The sequence below is a fragment of the Panthera pardus genome, unplaced genomic scaffold (assembly GCF_024362965.1).
Source record: "Panthera pardus isolate Hobbes unplaced genomic scaffold, ASM2436296v1 HiC_scaffold_18, whole genome shotgun sequence".
In the NCBI taxonomy this organism is placed as follows: Eukaryota; Metazoa; Chordata; class Mammalia; order Carnivora; family Felidae; genus Panthera; species Panthera pardus.
Window position 1 is genome coordinate 12832226 of NW_026526743.1, and position 23463 is coordinate 12855688.

The 23463-nt window shown below is 52.4% G+C and overlaps 1 protein-coding gene across 2 annotated transcripts; it reads left to right on the forward strand.

The window, feature by feature from the left end:
- Window positions 1-373: 373 nt before the first annotated feature.
- PHLDB3 (pleckstrin homology like domain family B member 3) lies at window positions 374-22809 on the forward strand. Of its 2 annotated transcripts, XM_019434547.2 has the most exons (16): window positions 375-497; window positions 1009-1406; window positions 2088-2264; window positions 2479-2616; window positions 4257-4385; window positions 4624-4785; window positions 5763-5873; window positions 6035-6118; window positions 6476-6586; window positions 15385-15484; window positions 15652-15742; window positions 15825-15912; window positions 16202-16258; window positions 20231-20450; window positions 21067-21152; window positions 22384-22809. In XM_019434547.2, the coding sequence occupies exons 2-16, from the start codon at window positions 1146-1148 to the stop codon at window positions 22516-22518; spliced, it is 1950 nt and encodes a 649-aa protein (XP_019290092.2). In that variant the 5' UTR covers window positions 375-497; window positions 1009-1145; the 3' UTR covers window positions 22519-22809. The 2 variants fall into 2 exon arrangements, with proteins under 2 accessions (XP_053761810.1, XP_019290092.2); XM_053905835.1 differs by lacking the exons at window positions 20231-20450; window positions 21067-21152; window positions 22384-22809 and adding an exon at window positions 19149-20221 and having other exon boundaries at window positions 374-497.
- Window positions 22810-23463: the final 654 nt, after the last annotated feature.

The following is a 23463-nucleotide window of genomic DNA, read 5'->3' on the forward strand; positions in this document are numbered from 1 at the left end:
CTGTGGGCGGGTCTCTGACTCAGCTCAGGGCACCCCCTCCCCTTGCCCAGCTCCCCAAACCGGTCGGAGCCCTTCTAAAGGGCTCATTAGAGGGGAGAGGCCCCTATCTCCCTTCCCCCCCTTTTCTTTCAGGATTCCCGGGGTCTGGGCCTTAGGGAGGCATTTATACATAGGTGATCAAGACGAGTAGCCCTTTAGGGGACGGGAACGGGGGGGGGGGGGTACTGGAGGCAGAGTGGGGGGTCGCGATGTTGGGTTTTCCAAGGGTGGGGCCGGTGGGGCCGGGATGGCCGGATGCCGCGGCCGCGGGCGGGGCAAGCTGGTCTCTCCCTCCTCCCTCGGGAGCTGTTGGACCTGTTGTCCCCCCCCCTCCACTTCCGGGCTGCTGGGGAGGGGGACAGAACAGCTTCTCTCCTCCCTCTTCCCCAGCCACCTGTCCTCTAGACAGAAAAGGCAGCGCCCGGAGCGCAGAGGGAAGCGCGCCGAAGCCTGAGCTGGTAAGGGGGCCGGGGCTGCGGGGGAAGACAGGGCTGGAAGCTCGGCCTTCTGGGCGCTCGGGGGAGGAGGGAGGCTGCAGTTTGGGAATCTAGCCCCGGGGAGGAGCAGAGGACGCAGACTCTTGGTTTGTGTAGAGAGGGAAACTAGGAGCCCCGACTCCCGGATCCCTGAGTGAGAAGGCAGCGGCGCTACTCCCCCTTCAGGTGGAGTCGGAGCCAAGTCTCCCAAGGCTCGGGAAAGGAGGATACGGGAGTCCGGACGCCGGAGTCCCGGAGGGAGAAGGAGATGGGGTCGCTCTTGGGTGGTCTAAGGCATTGTGAGGGGCTGCGGGGAGGGTCGGAGGCTAGACCCTTGGGTAGGAGGGAGAGGCCACTAGGGGGCGTGCTAAGACCCCGACTCAAATTCCGGTCTGGCCTTCGGGGGTGTGGCGCCCTGGGAGCCATCGAACCCCGCCCCCAGAAACTCCAGGCCGCGCCTCCGAGTGCTCAGTTCCAGTCTTTGATCTCCTAGGCCCGCCTCCTGGAGCTCTTTTCCACGCGCCCGAGCTGTCGGGAGCTGCTCTGGCCTCGTGGGCCACACCCCCACGCTGCCAGACCACGCCCCCGGAACGCAAGGGCCAGCCCACTCCGCCGGAGCCCGAAGCGGCCATGGGGACGCCGAGCGGCCCGGAGGAGGGGTGCCAGCCGCCTCCGGTACCGGAGTGCGACGCGGAGGACCGGCCCCATGGGGCTACGCAGCCCCAGGTGCACGCGGGGGACGCCCACAAGCCGGAGGCGCCCGAGGTCCCCGAGGCCCCCGAGGAGCCCCAGAGAGTGAAGGAGCTTCCCAGCGGCCGAGGAGCTGAGCAGCAGGCTGAGGAAGAGGAAGAAGTGGGAGAAGGCAGCAGCACGGAGAGCAGCCGCGACGCGGTGAGGGACCTGGAGGGCGAAGGAGGGGTCACGGGGGGACCCAGAGAGAGGCACTGGCGGGTGACAGAGGGACAGGTATAGAGAGACCCGGAGACAGGGAGACAAGGACAAGGACCCAAAAGAGACAGAGACACAGACCAGAGACAGAGGCTCAGAGAGATGAGGATAGAGACACAGACAGAAACCCAGAAACAAAGGACAGAGATGCTCAGAGAAACAAATTTTGAGAAAGGAACATACTCTGAGAGGGACAGACCTAGCGATTCAGAGATAGAGACAGATACTAAGTCGGAGAGACAAAGCCCAAACAGAGGGAAAGACTCAGACCCGGGGGGGGGGGGGGGGGCGGGAGGGGGAGAGGGAGAGAGAGGGAGAGAGCCAGAGAGACAGAGAGACAGAGATCCGGGCCTATGAAAACGCAGCGCCGGGAATGGGACCTGGGTATCCAAAAAGGCACCTTCTTTGAGTCGGCCACATACCCCCTCCCCTATTGCCAGCCCCTGGGCCTCCTCCCAGGCCGGGGGACACCGCACCTACATCCTCCCCCACTTGAATAACCGGGCGTGGCGACTGACTGGGGCTGATCGGGACCCCCAGTCCGGGGAATGCGGTGGGGAACTGACCTACCCGGTGGCTGAGGGGTGAGGCCTCCCCTCTTGACCACGCACCCTTCAACCTCAGGGGGAGGCTCCGCCCCCAGCACAGATCGCGGCCCCCGCATCCACCCAGCCTGGAGAGAAGGTGCGAGGGGCCTCGCGGCGGCTTCGAGAGCAGCAGCTGGAGGCACTGACCCGCGTGGCCCTGATGGAGCAGCGAGTGAAGGAGCTACAGCGCCAGAGGAAGGAGCTGAGGATCGAGGTGAGGCCGCGGACCTCGTGGGAAGTCTGGCCCCAGCTCCAGGGAAGCCCTCAAGGCCAGGCTCCCAGGCCTTTCCTCCTGCGGAATCGGATTCTTAGGCCTCCAGCCCTATCCTCCCTCCGAATCCAAGGATTCCCAGGCGTCCGAGTGCCCCGCCTCCACACCGTCCTCGGACCCAGGCCTCTGGGCCCCAGTCCTTGCATTCTCTCCACAGATGGAGGTGGAGGTAGCCCTTCTGCGGGGTGAGCTGGCTGGGGAGCGAGTGGCTGCCCGGCGCGAGGAGGAGCAACTCCGGGAGCTGCTTGGACAGCAGGTGGAAACGGAGCAGGGCAGCCGGGAACGGCGGGAACAGGTCTGGTCCTGCTGGACCTTCACCACCAGTTTCCTTCCTGTGGGACGGATATTCCTGGTGGTGCTCCTGGGACCCGAGCCCCAGGGTTATCCCCGTTCCCCAAGTGGGGATACTTGGTCTGGGTGGGGTGGGGAATGGGCAGATGTACTTGTTTTCCTTCTCCCTCCCTGACCGTGATTCTAGAACCTGACTCATGGCGGGGGGGGGGGGGGGGGGGGCGGGGGGGGGGGTTGTGGGAGTGGGGTCTTCCTTTCGCCCCGCCTCTTTGGTCTTTCAATGTCATACTGGGAAAAATGTCAAACCAACAAACAGAATAGTCGGATGGTGGCCGTGTGGTTGTGCCCACCGGCGTCAGCAGTGATTAATCTTCCCGTTTTGTCTTCTGTCCCCCAATTTGCTTCCCTGTCCCCAGTTTTAAACACCGATCCCAGCTATGATATTGTATGTAAATTCTTTAAGAACCTATTCGTTCTCTTTTTTTTATTAAATTTTTAAAAATTTTTATTTATTTTTAAGAGAGAGCATGAGCGGGGGAGGGGCAGAGGGAGAGGGAGACACAGAATCCCAAGCAGGCTCCAGGCTCTGAGCCGTCAGCACAGAGTCTGATGCTGGGCTCGAACTCACGAACCCTGAGATCATGACCTGAGCTGAAGTCAGTCACCCAGGCGCCCCTCATTCTTTTTTTTTTTTTTAAGTTTATTTATTTACTTTAACGTTTCTTTATTTCTTTTGAGAAAGAGAGAGCTCAGGGGAGGGACAGAGAGAAAGAAGGAGACAGAGAAACCCAACTGGGCTCCACGCTGTCAGCACAGAACCCGATGCAGGGCTTGAAGCCACAAACTGTGAGATCATGACCTGAGCCAAAATCGAAAGTTGGATGCTCAACCAACTGAGCTACTCAGGCGCCCCCAAGTTGATTTATTTTGAGAGAGAGCGCGCGCAGGGGAGGGGCAGAGAGAGATTTCCAAGGAGGCTCTGCACTGTCAGCACAGAGCCCAACGTGGGGCTCGATCCCACAAACCATCAGATCATGACCTGAGCCGAAATCAAGAGCCGGAGGCTTAACTGACTGAGCCACCCAGGCGCCCCTAAATGTTCCCTGATTTTTGAGGCTTACCTTAAACTCCTCCCACCCAGGAAGTCTTGGATCACCCCTGTAGAAATTGCTCCCGACTCTTGGGGGCGCCTGGGTGGCGCAGTCGGTTAAGCGTCCGACTTCAGCCAGGTCACGATCTCGCGGTCCGTGAGTTCGAGCCCCGCGTCAGGCTCTGGGCTGATGGCTCGGAGCCTGGAACCTGTTTCCGATTCTGTGTCTCCCTCTCTCTCTGCCCCTCCCCCGTTCATGCTCTGTCTCTCTCTGTCCCAAAAATAAATAAAAAATGTTGAAAAAAAAATTAAAAAAAAAAAAAAAGAAATTGCTCCCGACTCTCGATTCCCGGTCTCTGTGCCCCACTGCCCTGATTGTCTCAGTCTGTTCTGAGTGTAACGGACCCAGCCGTTACAGATAGACAGAACCAGACAGATAGGGTCCCTGCACTCTTGGCCCTGGCACCCAGGCAGGCTTCTGAGTTCTGGCTGGGCTGGCCTCTGTTTCACTTCCTGTGTCCAGACTGTGGCTCAGAGCCCGGCTGTTCTTTCAGGAACAGAAGCAACTGAGCCAGGAGCGGGATCGGGTGGAGGCTCTTCGCCAGCGACTCCAGGAGGCCCAGGGACAACTCGACTCACAGCCAGAGGACCAGCGTGAGCGACTTCTGCAGGGGGTGCAGGAGGTGAGGCTCCTCCAGATAGACTCGGGGACCTGGGGTCTGAGCCGTTCTTTCCTTCGGACCCAGACGTCCAGGCCCTCAGTCCCCTCCTCCCTCCCTTAGGAGTTCAGGCCCCAGCCCTGTAAGCCCCAGGACTCTGGAGGCTAGATCCCCAGGTCCCTCTTACCTCCTTGACCGGGACTCCTGGCCCCGGCCCACTACCCCCCTGGGCCCCAGTCTTTTTTTGCATTCCCACCCGCAGATGAGGGAACAGCTGGATGTGGCCCAGCATGCCTACGAGGACCTAGAGTTCCAGCAGCTGGAGCAGGAGAGCCGGCGGGAGGACGAGGACCGGGACAGCCCCGGGGCCCGGGCACTGGACCCCAAGGTCCGGGAACTTCAGGCCAGCGTGGCGCAGCACAGGGTAAGTCGGGCCGGGCTGGCCCTGCCTCCCTCGCTGCTGCCCTCTGTCTCCTCCATTCCACAACTGGCCCTTTCTCTGTCCTCCTTTCCCGCCTGGGTCCCGTTCTTTGGAGCAGGGACAAGCGTTGATGTTTATGGAGCATTTACTATGTTCCAGGCACGGTCCTAAATGTTTCATGAGTCTTTGCTCATTGAATCATTCAAGAATCCTAGGAGGCACACCTTACCTTCTTTCCACTTTATAAGTACAGGAACTGAAGGTCAAGGTGCTCGAGTAATCTTTTCCAAAGGTCACTCAGTCTGCAGAGGATAGAGCTGGGATCTGAACCTACTCGGTCTTCGCCACTGCGTTCTCTGCCTCTCAAACCCAAGTCCAAAAAGAGAACCCTGCCGGCCCTCTCTGGGAGTTTCGTATTCAATGGTCGGACAGGTCCTACTGGAAAAAGTGACATGTTTTGACTATATTTAACACAAAGTTTTCTAAAGTTTTCAATTAGAAGGGTCTGACATGGGTCTCCTTTGCCCACCTCCACTTCTGGATCTTCTTCCTGTCACTGTCTCTTCTCCCCTCCTGTCTCACACAGCTGCTGTCTGTCTCCGTTCTGTCGCATCTTGTCTCTTTTCTCTGCATCTTTCTCTTGGGGGTCTATCTCGGTCCTTCTTTTTTGTAGCTATTCCGGTTTGTTTCTCTGTCTCTTTCTCTCTTCACCGCGACTCTGTCTGGGTCTCTGTCTCCCTCGGTCTCTATCTGTACATCGGACCCTCCAGCCCCTCCAACCCACCCCAGGTCTCTTCTGGACCCCTAAAAGGGAAGAGGGCACCAGGGAGTTTAACTCTGAGCCCCCAGCTCCCAAGTCCCAGGGTCTCTGTTACGCGGTCCGACAAACCCCGGGCTCTCGAGGAGGACTTGGCTCTGTGGGAGCCAGCCGGGAGCCCTGGGGCAGCTGAGTGACCAGGTCACTCGGGTGTGCCCTGCAGCGCCGGATCCAGGTCTTAGAGGAGCAGCTCAAGGCGCTGGGGGAGCAGATGGCAGCTGAGAGCAGGGGGCTGAGCCAGAAGAAGGAGGAGGCCCTTGAGGCCCTGACGCAGGTAAGTCCTCCTGGAGGCCCGTGCAGCTGTCCTCACTTCCCTCTGGGGGCATCCCGTCGCCACGCGGCACCCCAGGATGTCTCCTGGCGTCAGGGAAGGCTGCTGGGGCATCCCATTTCGACGGCGATATGGGAAGTGGTGATCGCTTTGCTCTCCCTTAGGAACGGAGCCGACTGCTCCAGCTTAACTGCCTTCAGGGAACCCCTGGAGGGGACTTCTCTGAGTCCAGCCAGGCCCTCACTAAGGTAAGGGGATGTCCTGCACCTGTCAGCCCCTCCCCTCTCAGACCCAGGAGTCCAGGCCCCCAGACCCCTTCTCCCTTGGGATCTGCATTTCTCAGCCCCCTAAACGCGTTTACCTTTGGGACCCAGGAGTTCAGGCCCCGGAGCCCCCCCTCCGCCCCCCCAGGGAACCAACAAACAGTCTCTGCCCAGAGCCCTTGTTCCCTAAGACCAGGGTCTCGCTCTCTTGTCACCTTGAGCCTTTGTCTCTCCGTCTGAGAGATGGGCTGACGCTGGAGCCATGAGCCAGAGCATCTGGGAACTGGTGGGTCATCTGTGATCTTTGTGGCTCCCATTAACCTTCAGCCCCCTCTCCTGAAGCTCCTGTTCACCCAGAAGACAGACCGCCAGCTGCTGGTGCTGCAGGACCCCGCCGCCCACACTGCCACCGCCACTTCTTCCTGCCTCTTCTCTGTGCACAGCTCTCTGCAGGTACCTTCCCCCCCATGTCTTCCTGTCACTGCGTCTCCAGAACGTTCACGGTGGCTCTCTCTGCCACGGGGGCATGGGGGACAGGGAGGCGTGATCGAGGGATATTTTAATTTAATTTTTATGAGGCTCAAGCTTCCCGTATCGATTTTCTTTCTTCTGCCTGATATCCCCCCCTCCCCCCCGCTCCCCTGGCAAAATGGAACCGGGTGCCTCCAGGAGGACATTTTATTTTTATTATTATTTTTAAAAATTAATTAATTACTTTTTTAATAGAATTTTTTTTTTTCATTTAAATCCACATTAGTTAACATATAGTGTAGTAATCGTTTCAGGAATAGAATTTAGTGGCTCATCATTTACATTGAACACCCAGTGCTCATCCCAACAAGTGTCCTGCTTAATGCCCCTCACCCATTTAGCCCATCCCCCTCCCTCCAGCACCCCACCAGCAACCCTCAGTTTGTTCTCTGTATTGTTCAAACCATCTCTTACAGTTTGTCTCCCTCTCTGTTTTCTTATTATTTTTGCTTCCTTTCCCTTACGTTCATCTGTTTTGTATCTTAAATTCCACGTATGAGTGAAATCATGTATTTGTCTTTCTCTGACTAATGTCGCTTAGCATAACACACTCTAGTTCCCTCCACGTAGTTGCAAATGGCAAGATTCTTTTTGATTGCCGAGTAATAAGTCCATTGTATATAGATACCACATCCTCTTTATCCATTCATCCGTCAGTGGACATTTGGGCTCTTTCCATAACTCGACTCTTGTTGCTAGTGCTGCTATAAACATGGGGGTGCGTGTGCCCCTTTGAAACAGCACACCTGTATCCTTTGCATAAATGCCTAGTCGTGCAATTGCTGGGTCATAGGGTAGTTCTATTTTTCAGTTTTTGAGGAACCCCCACACTGTTTTCCAGAGTGGCTGCACCAGTTTGCATTTCCACCAGCAATGCAGAAGTGTTCCCCCTTTCACCCAGGAGTGCATTTTAAAAGCAGCATTTTAAAAGATAGATAAAAAGGCCTCCTCTCTCCACCCCACTGGCCCTAGCCCCCCTCCCTGGCACAGCTACTTGTTTCTTGGGTATGCCTTCTTCCAGCTCTCCCTAACGCTGGGGGTCCCCACTTATTAACGGGTTACAACATTCGTTGAAGGGGTTGTTGCTAACTCTTCAAAATGAAACAGAGTAGGGAGTGTCAGAGGTGGGCACGGGGTAGGGGTGAATATTAGGTGAAAAGCTTTGTTTCAGGGGCGCGGTCGCGTCGTAAGCGCTTAGACATTGGCATATCACTTAAGCGTTTTTTTTAAAGAGTGTGTGGGGCGCCTGGGTGGCTCGGTGGGTTAAGCGGCCGACTTCGGCTCAGGTCATGATCTCGCGCTCCGTGAGTTCGAGCCCCGCGTCGGGCTCTGTGCTGACAGCTCAGAGCCTGGAGCCTGTTTCAGATTCTGTGTCTCCCTCTCTCTGACCCTCCCCCGGTCATTCTCTGTCTCTCTCTGTCTCAAAAATAAATAAACGTTAAAAAAAAATTAAAAAAAATAAAAAATAAAACATGTGTACATCAGCCACTCGTTGGCTAACTTTTTTTTTTCCTAACTTCACACTCTACCATGGAGATTGTTTTCCACTGATACGTTTAGAGCTGCTCATCATTTTTAATGACTCTAACGACAACAGTATAAGCAATAGTAATGGTGACAGCTGACATTTGTTGGGTCCTTGGAGTGTGCCAGGCACCGTTTTATTTTATTTTATCTTTATGTTGTTTTTTTTTTTTTTTTTTAATGTTCGTTTATTTTTGAGAGAGAGGGTGCGCGTGAGCTGGGGAGGGCCAGAGAGAGAGGGAGACAGAGGATTCAAAGCGGGCTCTGCGCTGAGAGGGGAGAGCCCGATGCCGGGCTTGAACTCGGGAACCATGAGATCATGACCTGAGCTGAAGTCCGATGCTTACCCGGCGCCCCCCAGGCACTGTTTCAAATGCTTCGCATGGATTCAGTCATTTGGTCTTTGCAATGATACTACCAGGTGGGTTCTTGCCTCCATTTTTTTTATAGGTGAAAAAATGGAGGCAGGGAGGTGAAGGTAGTTATCTCACTGGAATGCAGCAGGGATGGGATTTGAACCCAGGCACTGTTTTCAGTGCATTAACCGCTCCAGGCTCTGGTGGGGTACAGAAGTCTACACGGGGGGCATTGAGCCTGACCTCAATGGGGCTTTGGGGATTTGAGGCTTTTGTAGTTTACGCAGTGCTGTTGTGAATACCCGTGTGTGCATGTGTCCTTTTTTGTACACACAATGATACCATTAGTCAATATTAATTATTATTAACGTTATTGTATTGTCTGATATAATTATATGCAGCGTGTAATATGTAATATATAGTATTTATTGATTAGTAACAATCATGATTTTTCAAAAAAAATTTTAATGTTTATTTTTGAGAGAGAAGGAGAGAGTGTGAGTGGGGGAGGGGCAGAGAGAGAGGGAGACACAAAATCCGAAGCAGGCTCCGGGCTCTGAGCTGTCAGCACAGAACCCGATGCGGGGCTCAAACTCACAAACAGTGAGATCACGACCTGAGCCAAAGTCGGACGCTCAACCGACTAAGCCACCCAGGCGCCCCAGCAGTCATGATTTTTGAAGGCTTAAGGTAGGCCAGGGTCTGCTCTAAGCCATTTTATCTTATTTATTTATTTATGCATTCATTCATTCATTCATTCATTCTTTTTAAGTAGCTCCATGCCCAACATGGGGTTTGAACTCACCACACTGAGAGCAGGAGTCACATGCTCTACCCAACTGAGTCAGCCAGGTGCCCTCTAAGCCATTTTATCATTTTGAAGCTATTATTTGGGAGTGAGAAGCAGTCATATATTGGCAGTGTTACATGGTACCGTCTAATACATATATCATGAAATAAATCTATCTATAAAAAATATTTCCTTCTTTGCTCAGAAGAACCCCCAGAAGTAGGTCCCATTATTATCTGGGTGAAGGGTTTGCAGCTCTTCCCTATGGGAAATGAACTCTCCAGCTGGTTCCCCTGGCAACCTGATAAAGGTGAAGTGACAACTGGGTTGCCAGGCAACACGACCTCGGGTAATTATGATCCTTAGAAGTAAATTGCATATCTATAAAGACTTGCTGGGAGGCCCTGTCCATTCCTATGGAGTTATTACCTGAGCTATTGGCTCCCGTGGGCCCTATACCCACTGCGTGGATCTCACACCCACCTTGCGCCTGGATGTCACCTGGGGGAACGTTCCAGGCCCTCTCCTGGGTGTTCTGCACGAGGCCACTCACATCATCCTTGCACCAACCGCAGCAGCAGGGTGGTGGGACGGCACTCACTTTACAGAGAGGAAATCAAGCCTGAGAAGACAGGAATCGCCAAGGTCACACCCCCAGGAAGTGGCCGAGATAGCTTTGAACCAGGTCTGCCTGTTTCCACGGCCCATGCCTTTCAGGAGGCAAGGGTGTCTCAGGAATCCTTCAGAATCCAAGTGGGCAACGTGGCTAATACTATCTCGGAGGGAGCAGCTGGGGACCTCCGGGCACATGATGAGCCCGGGGAGTATTTATTTACTCAGCCAGGTAAACACAGACAAATGAAGAGTATTAACAAATAATATTCTTCCTTGCTCCTTCCTCTCTGTGCCTCCAGGTCCTGTTAAATCCCTCCCAAATCCAACCCTCCCCCCACCTTCCCAGGATCACGTGATAGCTGAGAGTCCTGACCCTGCTTGGGTCCAGCTGTTCTGCCACTTCCTAGGTGGTTGAACTGAGACATGTCTCTTTGCCTCAGTTTACTTAGCGGCCGAATGGGAATCACAGAACCCACTGGTTAGTGGCTAAAGTGCTCAGCATGATGCCTGGCACGCAGTAGGTGTTCGGTGAATGTGCTGCTGTTACTATGATTATAATTACAATTATTAGTAGTATTATAATTATTAGTGCCCTTCTTCCACCTACTCCCACCCTCATCTTTGGTTTGGGGACCCTAGACCAGCCTCTTCATTGATAGCTCTCTCCACCTTACTTTTCGTCTCCCAGCAATCTGTTTCCCACACAACAGCCAGCGATCGCGACCCCTCCTCCTTCAGTCCTCCCCACCAAAAGCTGTCAGCGGCCCTCTGGGCCTCCTCACCTCAGCCTATGAGTCCTGCCCGCTTCTCACCACTGTCCCCCATACACGCTCTGCTGAGCTGCAGGAGCGCTGACCTGCCAACATCCCATACTTGCTCCTGCCTCAGGGCCTTTGCATTTGCTGCTGCTTCTACCTGAAACACTGTTCCCCTCAGTCTTCCCTGGCCAACTCTCATTCTTTGGGCCTTAGGGTCAGCATCCAGACCCACCCTTCCAGTTGGAAGGTGATCCTCCTTTCTGACACCTTGTTATCTTTGCTCACAGCAATTTTTTTTTAATTTTAATTTTAATTTTAATTTTTATTTTTTAACGTTTATTCATTTTTGAGAGACAGAGCATGAGTGGGGAAGGGACAGAGAGAGGGAGACACAGAATCGGAAACAGGCTCCAGGCTCTGAGCTGTCAGCACAGAGGCCGATGTGGGGCTTGAACTCACAAACTGTGAGATCCTGACCTGAGGCGAAGTCGGACGCTCAACCGACTTCGCCACCCAGGTGCCCCATCTCACAGCAATTTCTGATGATGCACTTACTTGTGTGATGGTTTATTTAGTTCCTGCAACATAAGTGCCATGCAGACAAGGCTTGAGTCCATCTTGCCGACTCACTTCCTCAGTGCCAGGTGTCTAAGGTCTCAGCGAGGATGTGCTGGGAACATCTTTTGAAGCAAGGAAAGAGGGAACAGACATGGGCTCAGTTTCCTCCCTGTGAAGGGGAACGAAACTTTCCCAGCTCCTTGGGCTTTTACTTTTTTTTTTTTTTTTTTGATGTTTATTTATTTATGTTTGAGAGAGAGAGCGTGAGCGGAGAGGGGCAGAGAGAGAGGGAGAGAATCTCAAGCAGGTTCCCTGCTGTCAGCACAGGGCCCAATGAGGGGATCGAACTCACAAAGCCGTGAGATCGTGACCTGAGCCAAAGTCAGATGCTTAACCGACTGAGCCACCCAGGAGCCCCCCTGTGGGCTTTTAGAAGTTTAGGTAGCTCTGCGGAGTGCCAGGTACATCATTAGGCATATAATGAGCACTTGATAAATACTCGCAGTTCTTATTTTTTCAAACTTAAAAAATTTTTTTTAAATGTTTATTTTTGAGAGAAAGAAGAGAGGGAGTGAGAGCGTGAGCCAAGGAGGGGCAGAGAGAGAGAGAGAGGGTCTGAAGAGGACTCTGTGCTGACAGCGGACAGCCCGATGCGGGGCTCGAGTTCGCAATCCTCAAGGTCATGACCTGAGCCACCCAGGCGCCCTGGAACTTTTTTTTTTTTTTTTTTTTGTTAGAGATAACATGAGTGTAGAAAATCACGTGGAACACTTGCACAGCTTAATGATTACATGGGAACACTCTGGAACTGCCAGCTATGTCAGGAGGTAGACCCAACAGCTGCTCCGGAAACCCGCCGCATGCCCCTGAATGATGACCCCCTCCGCCTCCTAGAGAATGGCCACCAGCCTGAGCTTTACAGTATCTATAGTCTTTCTCTTTGCTTTAAAGTTCCGTCAGTTAAGCGTGTGTCCCTACACACTATAGTTTAGTCTTCCTATTTCTTTTTCTTTCTGTCTGTCTTTTCTTTCTTTTCTTTTTCTTTTTTTTTTTTTTAAGTGGCTGTATGCTTTAAGTCTTTAATCTATAGACTTCCCCTCTGTTTCTTTTTTTTGTCCCCTTGGCAGTTTACTTGGGGAGGAAGCCAGATGGGCGTTTTGTGGAGTTTCTCAGGCAGGGTTTGCTGATTGCCTCGTGGGGGTCATTGTCACCTCTCTGCCTCTTTGTATTTCCTGTAAAGTTGACTGTGGGGCCCTGAGCAGATGCAGGGTCAGCACTGTGCTGGGCGCCGTGCACCTGTTTCTCTTTTTCTGGCATGGGTGCCTCCATCTTTAGTTTATGAGGGGTCTCAAGTGCTAAAATTCTAGTCTGTTGTTCCTCTTCACCAATTCATTGCAATACTTCTGTCGAGAGACTTGCCTTCCTTTACTGTTACTAACTCACGGATTAAATATCTTTTTTTTTTAATGTTTATTTATTTTTGAAGGAGAGAGAGAGAGAGTGTGAGTGGGGGAGGGGCAGAGAGAGAGAGAGAGAGACAGAATCCGAAGCAGGCTTCAGGCTCCCAGCTGTCAGCACAGAGCCCGACGCGGGGCTCGAACTCATAAACCAAACCGCGAGATCATGACCTGAGCCGAAGTCGGACGCTTAACCAACTGAGCCACCCAGGCGCCCCACAGATTAAATATCTTGATGAGTTGTGATCTACAGCAGTGAGTACCCTTGCTGGTGCTCAAATTATGCCGTGTATTGTTTTTATTATTCTTTTAAAAAATATTTTATTTTGGGGGCACCTGGGTGACTCAGTGGGTCAAGCGTCCGACTCTTGATTTTGGCTCAGGTCGTGATCTCACGGTCGGGAATTTGAGCCCTGCACGGGGCTCTGCGCTGACGATGCGGAGCCTGCTTGGGATTCTTTGTCTCCCTCTCTCTCTCTCTCTGCCCCTCCCCTGCTCAGGCTCTCTCCATCTCTCAAAACTAAAAAAAAAAAATAAACATTAAAAAAACCCACACATCATTGTTTAAGGAAAGGTTTTATTTTGGGGGCGCCTGGGTGGCTCAGTTGGTTGGGCGTCCTACTCTTTAGTCTTGGCTCAGGTCATGAACTTGTGGTTTGTGGGAGCTGCTTGGGATTCTCTCTCCCTCCCTCTCTCTCTGCCCCTACCTCACTTGTGCACATGTGCATGTTCTCTCTGTCTCAAAATAAATAAACTTAAAAAAATAAATACAAATTTTTATTTTTAAGTAATCTCTATACCCCACATGGGGCTCAAACTTACAACCCCAAGAGTCACCTGCTCCACTGGCTGAGCCAGCCAGGAGCTTTTATGATTATTTTTTTTTAATGTCTGTTTGTTTTTGAGAGAGAGACAGAGAGAGAGTGCAAGCAGGGGAGGGGCAGAGAGAGAGGGAGACACAGAACTGAATGGGGCTCCAGGCTCTGAGCTGTCAGCACAGAGCTGTACATGGGGCTCGAACTCACGAACTGTGAGATCTTGACCTGAGCTGAAGTTGGATGCTTAACTGACTGATCCCCCAAGGTACCCCAAGGCGCTCCTATTTTTATCATTCCTTATTATCTATGCAGAGTTGCTGTTTTTTCTTTCTTTCTTTCTTTTTTTTTTTTTTTTTAAGTTTATTTATCTTGAGAGAGAAAGCAGCAGCAGCATGGGGGGGGGGGGGGGGGTGCAGAGAGAGAAGGAGAGAGAATTCCAAGCAGGCTCCGCACCCTGAGTGCAGAGCCTGATGCAGGGCTCTATCTCTCCAACCGCAGGACCATGACCTGAGCCAAAATCAAGAGTCAGACACTTAACAGACTGAGCCACCCAGGCAACCCTGTTTTTCTTTTTAGAATGATTTCATTGTTCTTTCTCTCTTTTTCTCTTTCTTTCTTTCTTTCTTTCTTTCTTTCTTTCTTTCTTTCTCTCTCTCTTTCTCTCTCTCTCTCTCTCTCTCTCTGTCAAATAAGTTTGTCTTCATTTTTTAGTAACTTTTTATTTTGAAGTAATGTAAGACTGACAGAAAAACTCCAGAAATAGTAGAAGGAATTCCTATACACCTGGCATTCAGGTTCTGTAATTAACATTTTACCACATTTGACATTTGCTTTCTTATCCTTTCTCTCCATACACACACACACACACACACACACACACACACACACACACACACACTTTATTATCTTTCTCTGCAGCATGATTCCCCTTTACCCCTAAACCCTTCCTACATTTATTACCCAAGGTCAAGGTCACTCTCTTATATAACCACAGTGCAGTGATCAAATTCAGGAAACTAACACTGAGATAATACTAGTAAAATAACCAGATCCTATTCGTATTTTGTCAGCTGTTCCACCATTGTTTTTTCTAGCAAAAACCAAAGTTTTTTCTGGTCCAGGAGCACAGGTTACATTGGGTTGTTATGTTTATTTATTTTTTTTAAAGCCAAAATTCCCCTTGTTCAACATTTGAAGGGTATGGCAGGATATTCAGGGAGATGACTCTCCCACCCTTGTTTCCATCCATCAGTCCACCTCCTGGGCACAGCCTGGGTTACCAGTTTATTTATTTAGAGAAAGAGATAGAGAGAGCGAGCAGGGGATGGGGCAGAGGGAGGAAGACAGAATCCCAAGCAGGCTGCGTGCTGTCAGCGCAGAGCCCGACACCGGGCTCGAACCCACAAACCGTGAGATCGTGACCAGAGCCAAAATCAAGAGTCAGCCATTTAACCACCTGAGCCACACAGGTGCCCCTAGAGTTCATCCATTTAAAGTATACAATCCAGTGGTTTTTAGTATATTCACACAGAGTGGTGCAGCCATCACCACGATCCGTTTTATAGCATATTCATCACCCCCAGAAGAAACCCTGCACCCTATAGCTGTCACCCCTCAATTTCCTCCTCCCGCATCCCCTGGCAACCACGAATCTACTTCCTGTCTCTAAATCTGCCATTCCGCGCCTTGCCCTGTGTGGTCCTTGGTGACTAGCTGCTTTTCCCCAGCATCACATGTACAGTGGCTTTCTGATAGGAGCCGAGTAGCTACTGGTTTTCCTTGGCGGTCCTCCGGCTTAACAGTTGAGACTGTTGTGTGCATGGGCCTTGTGCGTTTGTTTGTAGGGCTCCATTGGCCTCCAGAGGACTGGAAGCCTGCCCCGGAAGAGGGGAGAGAGAGCGAGCCAGAGGGGATCCCCCCGACCTCTGTCCCTCCACTGTACTGGTGAGGGTCTCCCCGCACCTCCACCCCCCCCATTATTCCCACGTACCTCCTTCCCCACCACCACCCTTCCCCTGGCAACGATGGAGGAATCTGGATGCCTGTAAGGGGTGGGGGGTGCTTAGACAAGGGAGCATCCTGGTCCCCTAGCCCCAGCCCTTCTTTTCCAGGACCCCTGCAGGGCTCGGCCCTCCCAGCAACATCGGGAGACTCTGGAAGACACCCACTCTATCAGCTGCTGAACTGTGGCCCTGGGAACAGGTGAGACGTCAGGGAGAAGGTGGGGAAATGGGAAGAGGCCAGGCCACTGGAGCCTGCCCTGGTCTCTGTTCCCTCCTCCCAGCTGTGGGGCCCTCCACCCAGACATCGCCCGCATGGAGCGGCTCCTGCAGCAGGCTGTGGCGGAAAGGGAGCGACTGCTCAAGGCCAGGGTGAGACCCCAGCCCCTCCTGCTTAGGGTCAGGAGATCCTACTCCAGCCCCTCCTCCCTCAGACCCAGGAGTCCAGGCCCCCAGCCCCTCCCCTTTCAGACCCAGAGATCCAGGCCCCCCAGCCCATTCCCCCTCAGACCCAGGGATCCAGGCCCCCCAGCCCATCCCCCCTCAGACCCAGGGGTTCAGGCCCCCAGCCCCTCCTCCCTCAGACCCAGGGATCCAGTAAGTTTTCCCCCACTTCTTATTGGTTAGCATCCTCATTGAGTCCTTCCTCCTGAACCCACAGGAAGGGATGAGAAGAAGCACAGAAGGTTCCTCAGGCCCTGTTGTACCTGCCATCATGGTCAGTCCACCCCTGCCCTCAGCCTCACCTCCCTGCTCTGTTTCTGCCCTGGCCTCTGCCCTTTATCTCACCCTCTCCTCTCCTCGAAAGTCATAGAAAAGTGACCTCGGCAAGGGGAGGGGAACTAAAAAGGCCTGGTTTCTGTTCCCACTATATCCATGACATGTCCTCGGGTAACATGCTCTACTTCTCTGTGCCTCAGTTTCCTCTTCTATAAGTAGGTGACAACGTCAGCAGTTACTGTAGAATGAGGGCAACTATATGCTGAGGCTTTGCAAAACTTTTAAAAATGTGTTCGATTCTTTAAAAAACTTCACTATACAAATATTCAAGCATATGCAGAGGTAGAATAGATTGATAAGCCTTTGTATACCCAACATGCAGCTTTGGTGATTATCAGTCTTTTTTCTTTTTTTTTTTTTTTTCCTTTTTTAAAGATTTTTTTTTCTTAAGTAATCTCCACACCCAACGCGGGGCTTGAACTTACAACCCCAAGATCGAGAGTTGCATGCTCCACCAACTGAGCCAGCCAGGCGCCCCAGTGATAATCAGTTTTGAATCTTGTTTGACTTGCCAGCTTTGTTTTACTGATCCCTCACCTACTTCCCATCTTGCACTGGAATATTTTAAAGCATTTTTTTTTTAATGTCTATTTATTTTTGAGAGAGAGAGAGAGAGAGACAGAGCAGAAGCAAGGGAGGAACAGAGACAGAGGGAAACACAGAATACAAGCAGGCTCCAGGCTCTGAGCTGTTAGCACAGACCCCAATGCAGGGTTCGAACCCACAAACCATGAGATCATGACCTGAGCTGAAGTCCCTCGCTTAACTCACTGAGCCACCCAGGTACCCCATGCACTGGAATATTTTAAAGCAAATTCAGACATTGTATCATTTCGTCCGTACCTGTATATCTCCAATAGGTAAGTTCTCTTTTCAACATAACAAAAATCCCATTGTCATACTTTATGAGATGATTAATAATTCTGTAACATTCTAATGTGTGATCCATATTCACATCTTCCTAATGGTCGCCGAAATGTCTTTTTATGGTTGGTTATTCAAATCTGGATCCAAACAAAGTACACACAATGCGTTTAAAATGTCTCCTAAATCTCTAATACTAAGAACCCTCTCCGGGCGCCTGGGTGGCTCAGTCGGTGAAGCCTCACTTCGGCTCAGGTCATGATGATCTCCAGGTTCACGGGTTGAGGCCCCGCCTCAGGCTCTGTGCTGACAGCCTGGAGCCTGCTTTGGATTCCTTGTCTCTTTCTCACTCTCTCTCTGTCTCTCTCTCTGCCCCTTCCCCATTCTTGCTCTGTATCTCTCTCAAAAAATAAATAAAAACATTAAAAAAAAAAAAAAAAAAAGAATCCTCCCTCCCTACTTTTTAAACAATGCCATTTATTGGTGGGAAAAAAAAAAATTGAGTCATGTATCCTGTAGAGTTTTGCATATTCTGGATTTAGCTGACTGTTCCTCATTAAAATTTTATTTTTATCTATGCTAATAGCATGAATACAAATGCTTTGCGCTGGGGGAAGTGAGGGTCGCCCATTGTACCTCTGGAGGCCCAAGCGTTTTCTCTTGCTGAGAAGACTTCGAATCTTATTCACGTGCACCGATCGAACCATATTTTGTGAATTTATTTTTCCCGTAAATGATCACTTTGCTCCCAACCTGCTTTTTGTTTTCTCAACCATCTGTCCTTTCCTTATTATTATTATTACTTTTTTTCAACCAATATTTGAGTGCCTACTGTGTGGTAGACCCTGGGGTACGGCAGTGACCCAAATGACAGTCCCTGCCCTGGGGGAAGCTGGCGTTTAGGGAGGCACATCGAAAAAACACCAGCATCAATAAGTAAAATAAACAGCGTGTCAGGGGCTGATAAGAGCCAGGGAGGAAAATATACCGGGAAGGGCAGTGGAGACTTCGGGCTGCCAGGCATGAGCTCTGCCTCATTAAAAATGAAGCAGTCCTGCTTTGGAGCATCATCATTTATTCATCAGCCCCCTGCTTTGTGCCTGGTCGCGCCTCCCCCACCCCCGCCCCAATTGCACCCCAGGCCGCCTTCTTGTGCGCATGCCCGATCGGGGCTGGGACCCTGAACAAGAGCTCGAGAGCTTGTCCTTGAAACACCCTCACGAGGAGGGTGCTGTGATAGCCCCGAATTTCAGCACAGGGGAACCGAGGCTCCTAGAGGGGCAGGGGTTCCGTGGGGGTGACATGGAGGGGCAGCGGTGGAGTCGCGAGTCCCGAGCCCGTCTATTCTCCTGGATTGGGGCCCCGCTCTGCCACGTCCTACCTGGGTAACCTTGGTGAGTCACTGCCTGTCTAGAAGCCTCAGTTGCCTCATCTGGGAAATGGGGACAATAGACGGTGTTTTGGTTTTGGTTTTGGTTTTGGTTTGGTTTTGGTTTTTCTGTTTTGTTTTTGTTTTGTTTTTGAGAGGAAGGGAGGTGATCACCACTGTGATCACTTCGCACCGTGCTGAACACGGAGTGAGACCTTCATACACGTTGGTGACCGTTAGTGACACTGTCTGGATTTGGCGACAGGACCCATAGAAGATTCCAGGCCCTGCTGGCTGACCTTGTAACTGCTTCTTCCCCTCCTATGCATTCCTCCAGCTCCTCTGCACCTGCCCTCCACCTTCCCCATCTCCATGCAGTGAGTCTCCTCTGTTTCTCAACCCTCCGTGCTCTGGCCTTACTTCTGTTTCCTCAACTCGTTTTCTCAGCCCTTGATACCCAAGGCGTGGCCCATGGGCCAGCAGCACTGACCCCTGGGAGCTTGTTAGACATGAAGAACCTCACACCCACCCCTGACCGAACCCGAGGCAGCATTTAAAAATTTTTTTTAATTTAATTGTATTGTTTTTATTTTAGAGAAAGAGAGAGCAAGCATGTGATCGGGGGAGAAGGCAGAGGGAGAGAGAGAAAGAGAATCTTAAGCAGGCTTCACGCTTGAGATGGGACTCCATTCCACGACCCTGGGATCATCACTCCAGCTGAAATCAACCGACTGATTTCAGTTGGGACGATCAACCTACTGGGCCATCCAGCCACCCTCCCCACCCCTCCCCTGTGGCTGCATTTTTAACGAAATTCCTAGGGGGTCTGCCTGTGCGCTCAAGTCTGGGACACAGTGCTCTGAGCCTCAGTGTGACTGTGGGGGATTATACCATTCTTTGCAGGGAAAAGAATAGGTGCGATCAGGCTGGGCCTTACGAACAGTAGACACTTTCATTGCCTTAATTTTTTTCCCTTCTATGGCCACCAGAGATGATCGCTGTGCTTGGTGAATCCTGGCTCTGTCGGCTCTAGCTGGGTGACTTGGGCCTAGTGACTTAACCTCTCTTGAGTCTTGGTTTCCACATCTATAAAATGGGGGTAATAATGTACTTATGTCCCAAGAGAGTTTGAGGGGGCCGAGGGATTATCCTTATAAAGTGCTTAGCACAGGTAAGAATTGCTGATTTCATCACAAGAATAACCACAATAGTAGTAGAAACTGCTCTCAAGTATTGATCACTTACTTGGTCCCTGTTGCACAGGATATGAGGGTCCCACTGGGCTCCCTCACTTCTCTGACATAGCTCTTGTGTTTCAGAGTGAACTCTAGGGGCGGGAAGGCCTGGATTTGTGTTTTAGCTCTGCCACCTAGAAGCCCTGTGATACCTCGGGTGGATTATTTTATATTTTTGTACCTCAATTTGCTCATCTGTAAAATGGGGCTCCTAGTAGCCCGGTTCCCAAGGGCAGTCCTGGGGAGTCAAGTTGTTGCTGCTAGAAAGCCCTGGGCAAGGTGCCATGGTCCAGAAACGTAGCTGCCAGGTCACGATCATTCTCATGATGGCCACTCTTGATATTGCTGTTGAAAGGCTGTGGCGGGCCTCACAGGTGAGCTGCAGGACCGCCCCCTCCCTGACCCTTTGATGTCAGCCCCCCCCTTTCTCTTCCTTCCTCAGGCCCCGCCCACGCCCCCACCCCGCCCCCCAGGCCCCCGGGTCTTGGATCTCAGGCAGCACCTGGAACGCTGGGGCCACAACCCGGAAAACTGCCCGCACGTGAGGGTGTCGGGGGGCTGCTGCCGCGGATCCCTGGTGAAGATGGGCGGCCGCATCAAGACCTGGAAGAAACGGTGGTTCTGCTTTGACCGCCAGGCGCGCCGTCTGGCCTACTACGCCGGTAAGCCCCGCCTGGCCGCCTGGGACCTGGGACCCCAAGACCCTGGAAGTGGCCACAGCGGAGGCCTTCCCCACCAGACGCCTAAGAGACACCCCCCCCCCCCACCCCTTCTATCTTAAGCCCACGAGTCTGGCTCCCCAGCCCCAGGAGCAACCTGGAATCCAACCCCCCAGCCCTCCTCAGTAACACGGGTGACAGTTTCATACAATTCTGGCCCCCCAGACCCCATTTTCCTAAGACACCCGGGAAGAGTCTGAACCGACATTGTCCGGGTCCTCCCCCACCCTCAACACCCAGGGGTCCAGGCCCCTCACCCTCCCTCTCCAGGAGAGTCCATGATTCTCAACCTCTCCTTGAGTCTCTTTTCTTCTCCAAGACCAAGGCACTCAGGGACCTAGGATTCCAGCTCCCCAGACCCCATTCCCCAGTCCTGTCCGTCTCCCTTCCAACCTCAACATTCACCCACCTCCCAACCAGGGTATTTTAGGGACCTTCAGACTCTGTCACCAGTCCCTCACCCCAGCACCAGTCTCTGGACTTGGGTCTGGCCATCCCCGCCCTGACGCACAGATGCAAACCTCTCACTGGCTGTTTCTCCCTCACCTCCCTCCATCAGACAAGGAAGAGACCAAGCTCAAAGGCGTCATCTACTTCCAGGCCATAGAGGAAGTCTATTACGACCACTTACGCTGTGCCTTCAAGGTGAAGCCCTCGTGTGGTGCCCCCCTGCCCTCCTGGTCAGAGCCCCTGCAGTCAAACCTTAGCTTGTCCCTGGGAAAGGCCACCCAGAGACTGCACCATCAGGGTACTCCACCCAGCACAAGAGCCCACCGGTCATCTCACTGTAGCAACCAAAAATTAACAGCCCAGTCTCTGGCTCTCTGCCACTGTTACTTGTCTTGGGGCAAAAAAAAGATCTAGAGCAAAAATTTGGCAGGCTCTGATGCCAAGCTGGGAATAAATGACTGAAGACGGCAGGGTGAGGACCCAGGCAGCCTGGGACCATCTTAAGGAGATGATCGTTTCTCAGCCTCTGCCCATAGTTGCCAAATGGGAATGGGCCACATGGTGTCACTTCATACTCTATTACCCTAGAGGACTCAGGAATTCGAAACTGGTACAAGTGCAGTGCCAGAAATGTAAATGTTGGCAACTGGTATAGTATTTAGAGAGCTCTGGAGAGCAACCGACTATGGCCTTTTATTTTTTAGGAATGTTTATTTTTGAGGGAAGGGAGGGAGAGAGAGAGAGAGAGGGAGGCACAGAATCTGAAGCAGGCTCCAGCTCTGAGCTGTCAGCACAAGCCCGACTCGGGGCTCGAATTCACGAACCGCGAGATCATGACCTGAGCCGAAGTTGGACGCTTAACCGACTGAGCCACCCAGGCGCCCTGACTATGGCCTTTTAGAGCTTAGATTGGAACCCCAGCTGTGGGACCTCAGGAAAGTGACTTCCCTTAGCCAGCTTTATTTTTCTCACCTCCAAAATGGGCATAGTTCAACCCCGTTTCCTCAGAGTTGAGAAGGTTAACAGCAGGCAATGGTGTGTAAGGGATTTACTCAGTTCAGGGCTGGCAAGTAGGTACTTAGTAAATGGAGTGTAGATACTAGCTTTCCCCAGTGACAAACCAGGAGAACCTAGATTCTGGAAAGGGGAAATTTGAAAGCTTGTATTTCTAATATATAAGGTAGACTACAGAGGGGACATGAGTCCTCCATCTAAATTCCTCCTGCTCCCCAAATTCGAAGCCTCCAAATGTTAATTCGTTTGGTTTTCATAACCCAGTGAGGTAGGTAGCATTATTTACGAAGACAGATGGGGGACTTGGTTCAGAGAGCCTAAGTAACGTGTCCAGTGCCACACAGCACTTAGTGGCAAGGCTGGGATTCGAACCCAAATGCCCTCTTAACCACCTTCACTCTGCTTACTCCAGAGCCCCAACCCTCGCCTGACGTTCTGCGTGAAAACCTACGAGCGCCTCTTCTACATGGTGGCACCGAGCCCCGAGGCCATGCGCATTTGGATGGACGTCATCGTGACAGCCGCGGACGAGAATCACGCCCCCTGAGGGGCCCCGCCCTCCCGGGGGGCGTACTGGCGAGGCTCCGCCCCCGCCCCGCCCGCGGCCTCGCCTGCTGTCGAAAAGCCCCGGGCCCGCCCCTTCGGAACTTCCGGGAATCCTGCAGGTGCCGCGGCTCGGCGGGCCCGAGCCGCGGCGTTTGGGGCTGCAGGTGCCTTCCCGCTACGGGAAGCCAGCCTCAGGGGCCCTGCCCCGGGCAGGAGGAAGATTGCAGGGGCGGGAAGGAACTATTTATTGGTGCTCCTGTGATACCGAATTAAACACGGAGGAAAACAGTGATTGCTGCCGTGGTTTCTAGCACAGGCGTCCCGGGCCCCTTCCTAGGCAGGATGTCCGAGTTATAGGTATCTCTGAGCGCGAAGCGTCCCACGGCCGGTTCTCCTCTCCTTAGGAATGGAGGCCTTCATCATTAAGGTCAAGGCGGGGAGAAGGAGATGGGGAGGCATGCGTCTTTAGTCTTTGGTAATTTTGCTATTTTCAGTTTGTGGGACCCCCCCCTGCTTCCACCCTTTTTGACTTGACTGAGCTCTTGGCAATTTCTAGGAACTTCTAGGCTCCTGTCCTCCAGGCCTTGGCACATAATTATTCCCTGTACCCTGCCCTTGACCAGCTAGCTCCTCCTTCCTCAGGTCTTCTTTGGGATGTCCCCTCCTTCAGGAAGCCCTTCGTGGCTCCCTCAGCTGGGCCAGGCATCCCACTTTGAGCTCCCCTCTCCCATCCCTGAACACCCTAGGTCATCACTGGTAATGGGTCTGCGTCCCTTATGGACTGGGAGTCCCATGAGGTCAGAACCAGGGGTGTCCTGGTTACTGCCATGTCCTCAGCACCATAGGACACGTTTCATTCCATGAAAGCGGAGGAAAAATGCTTCCCTTTCACCTCTTGGTCTTTGTTCATACTGTTCCTTTTGCTCAGGCACTTTTACTCAGTCCA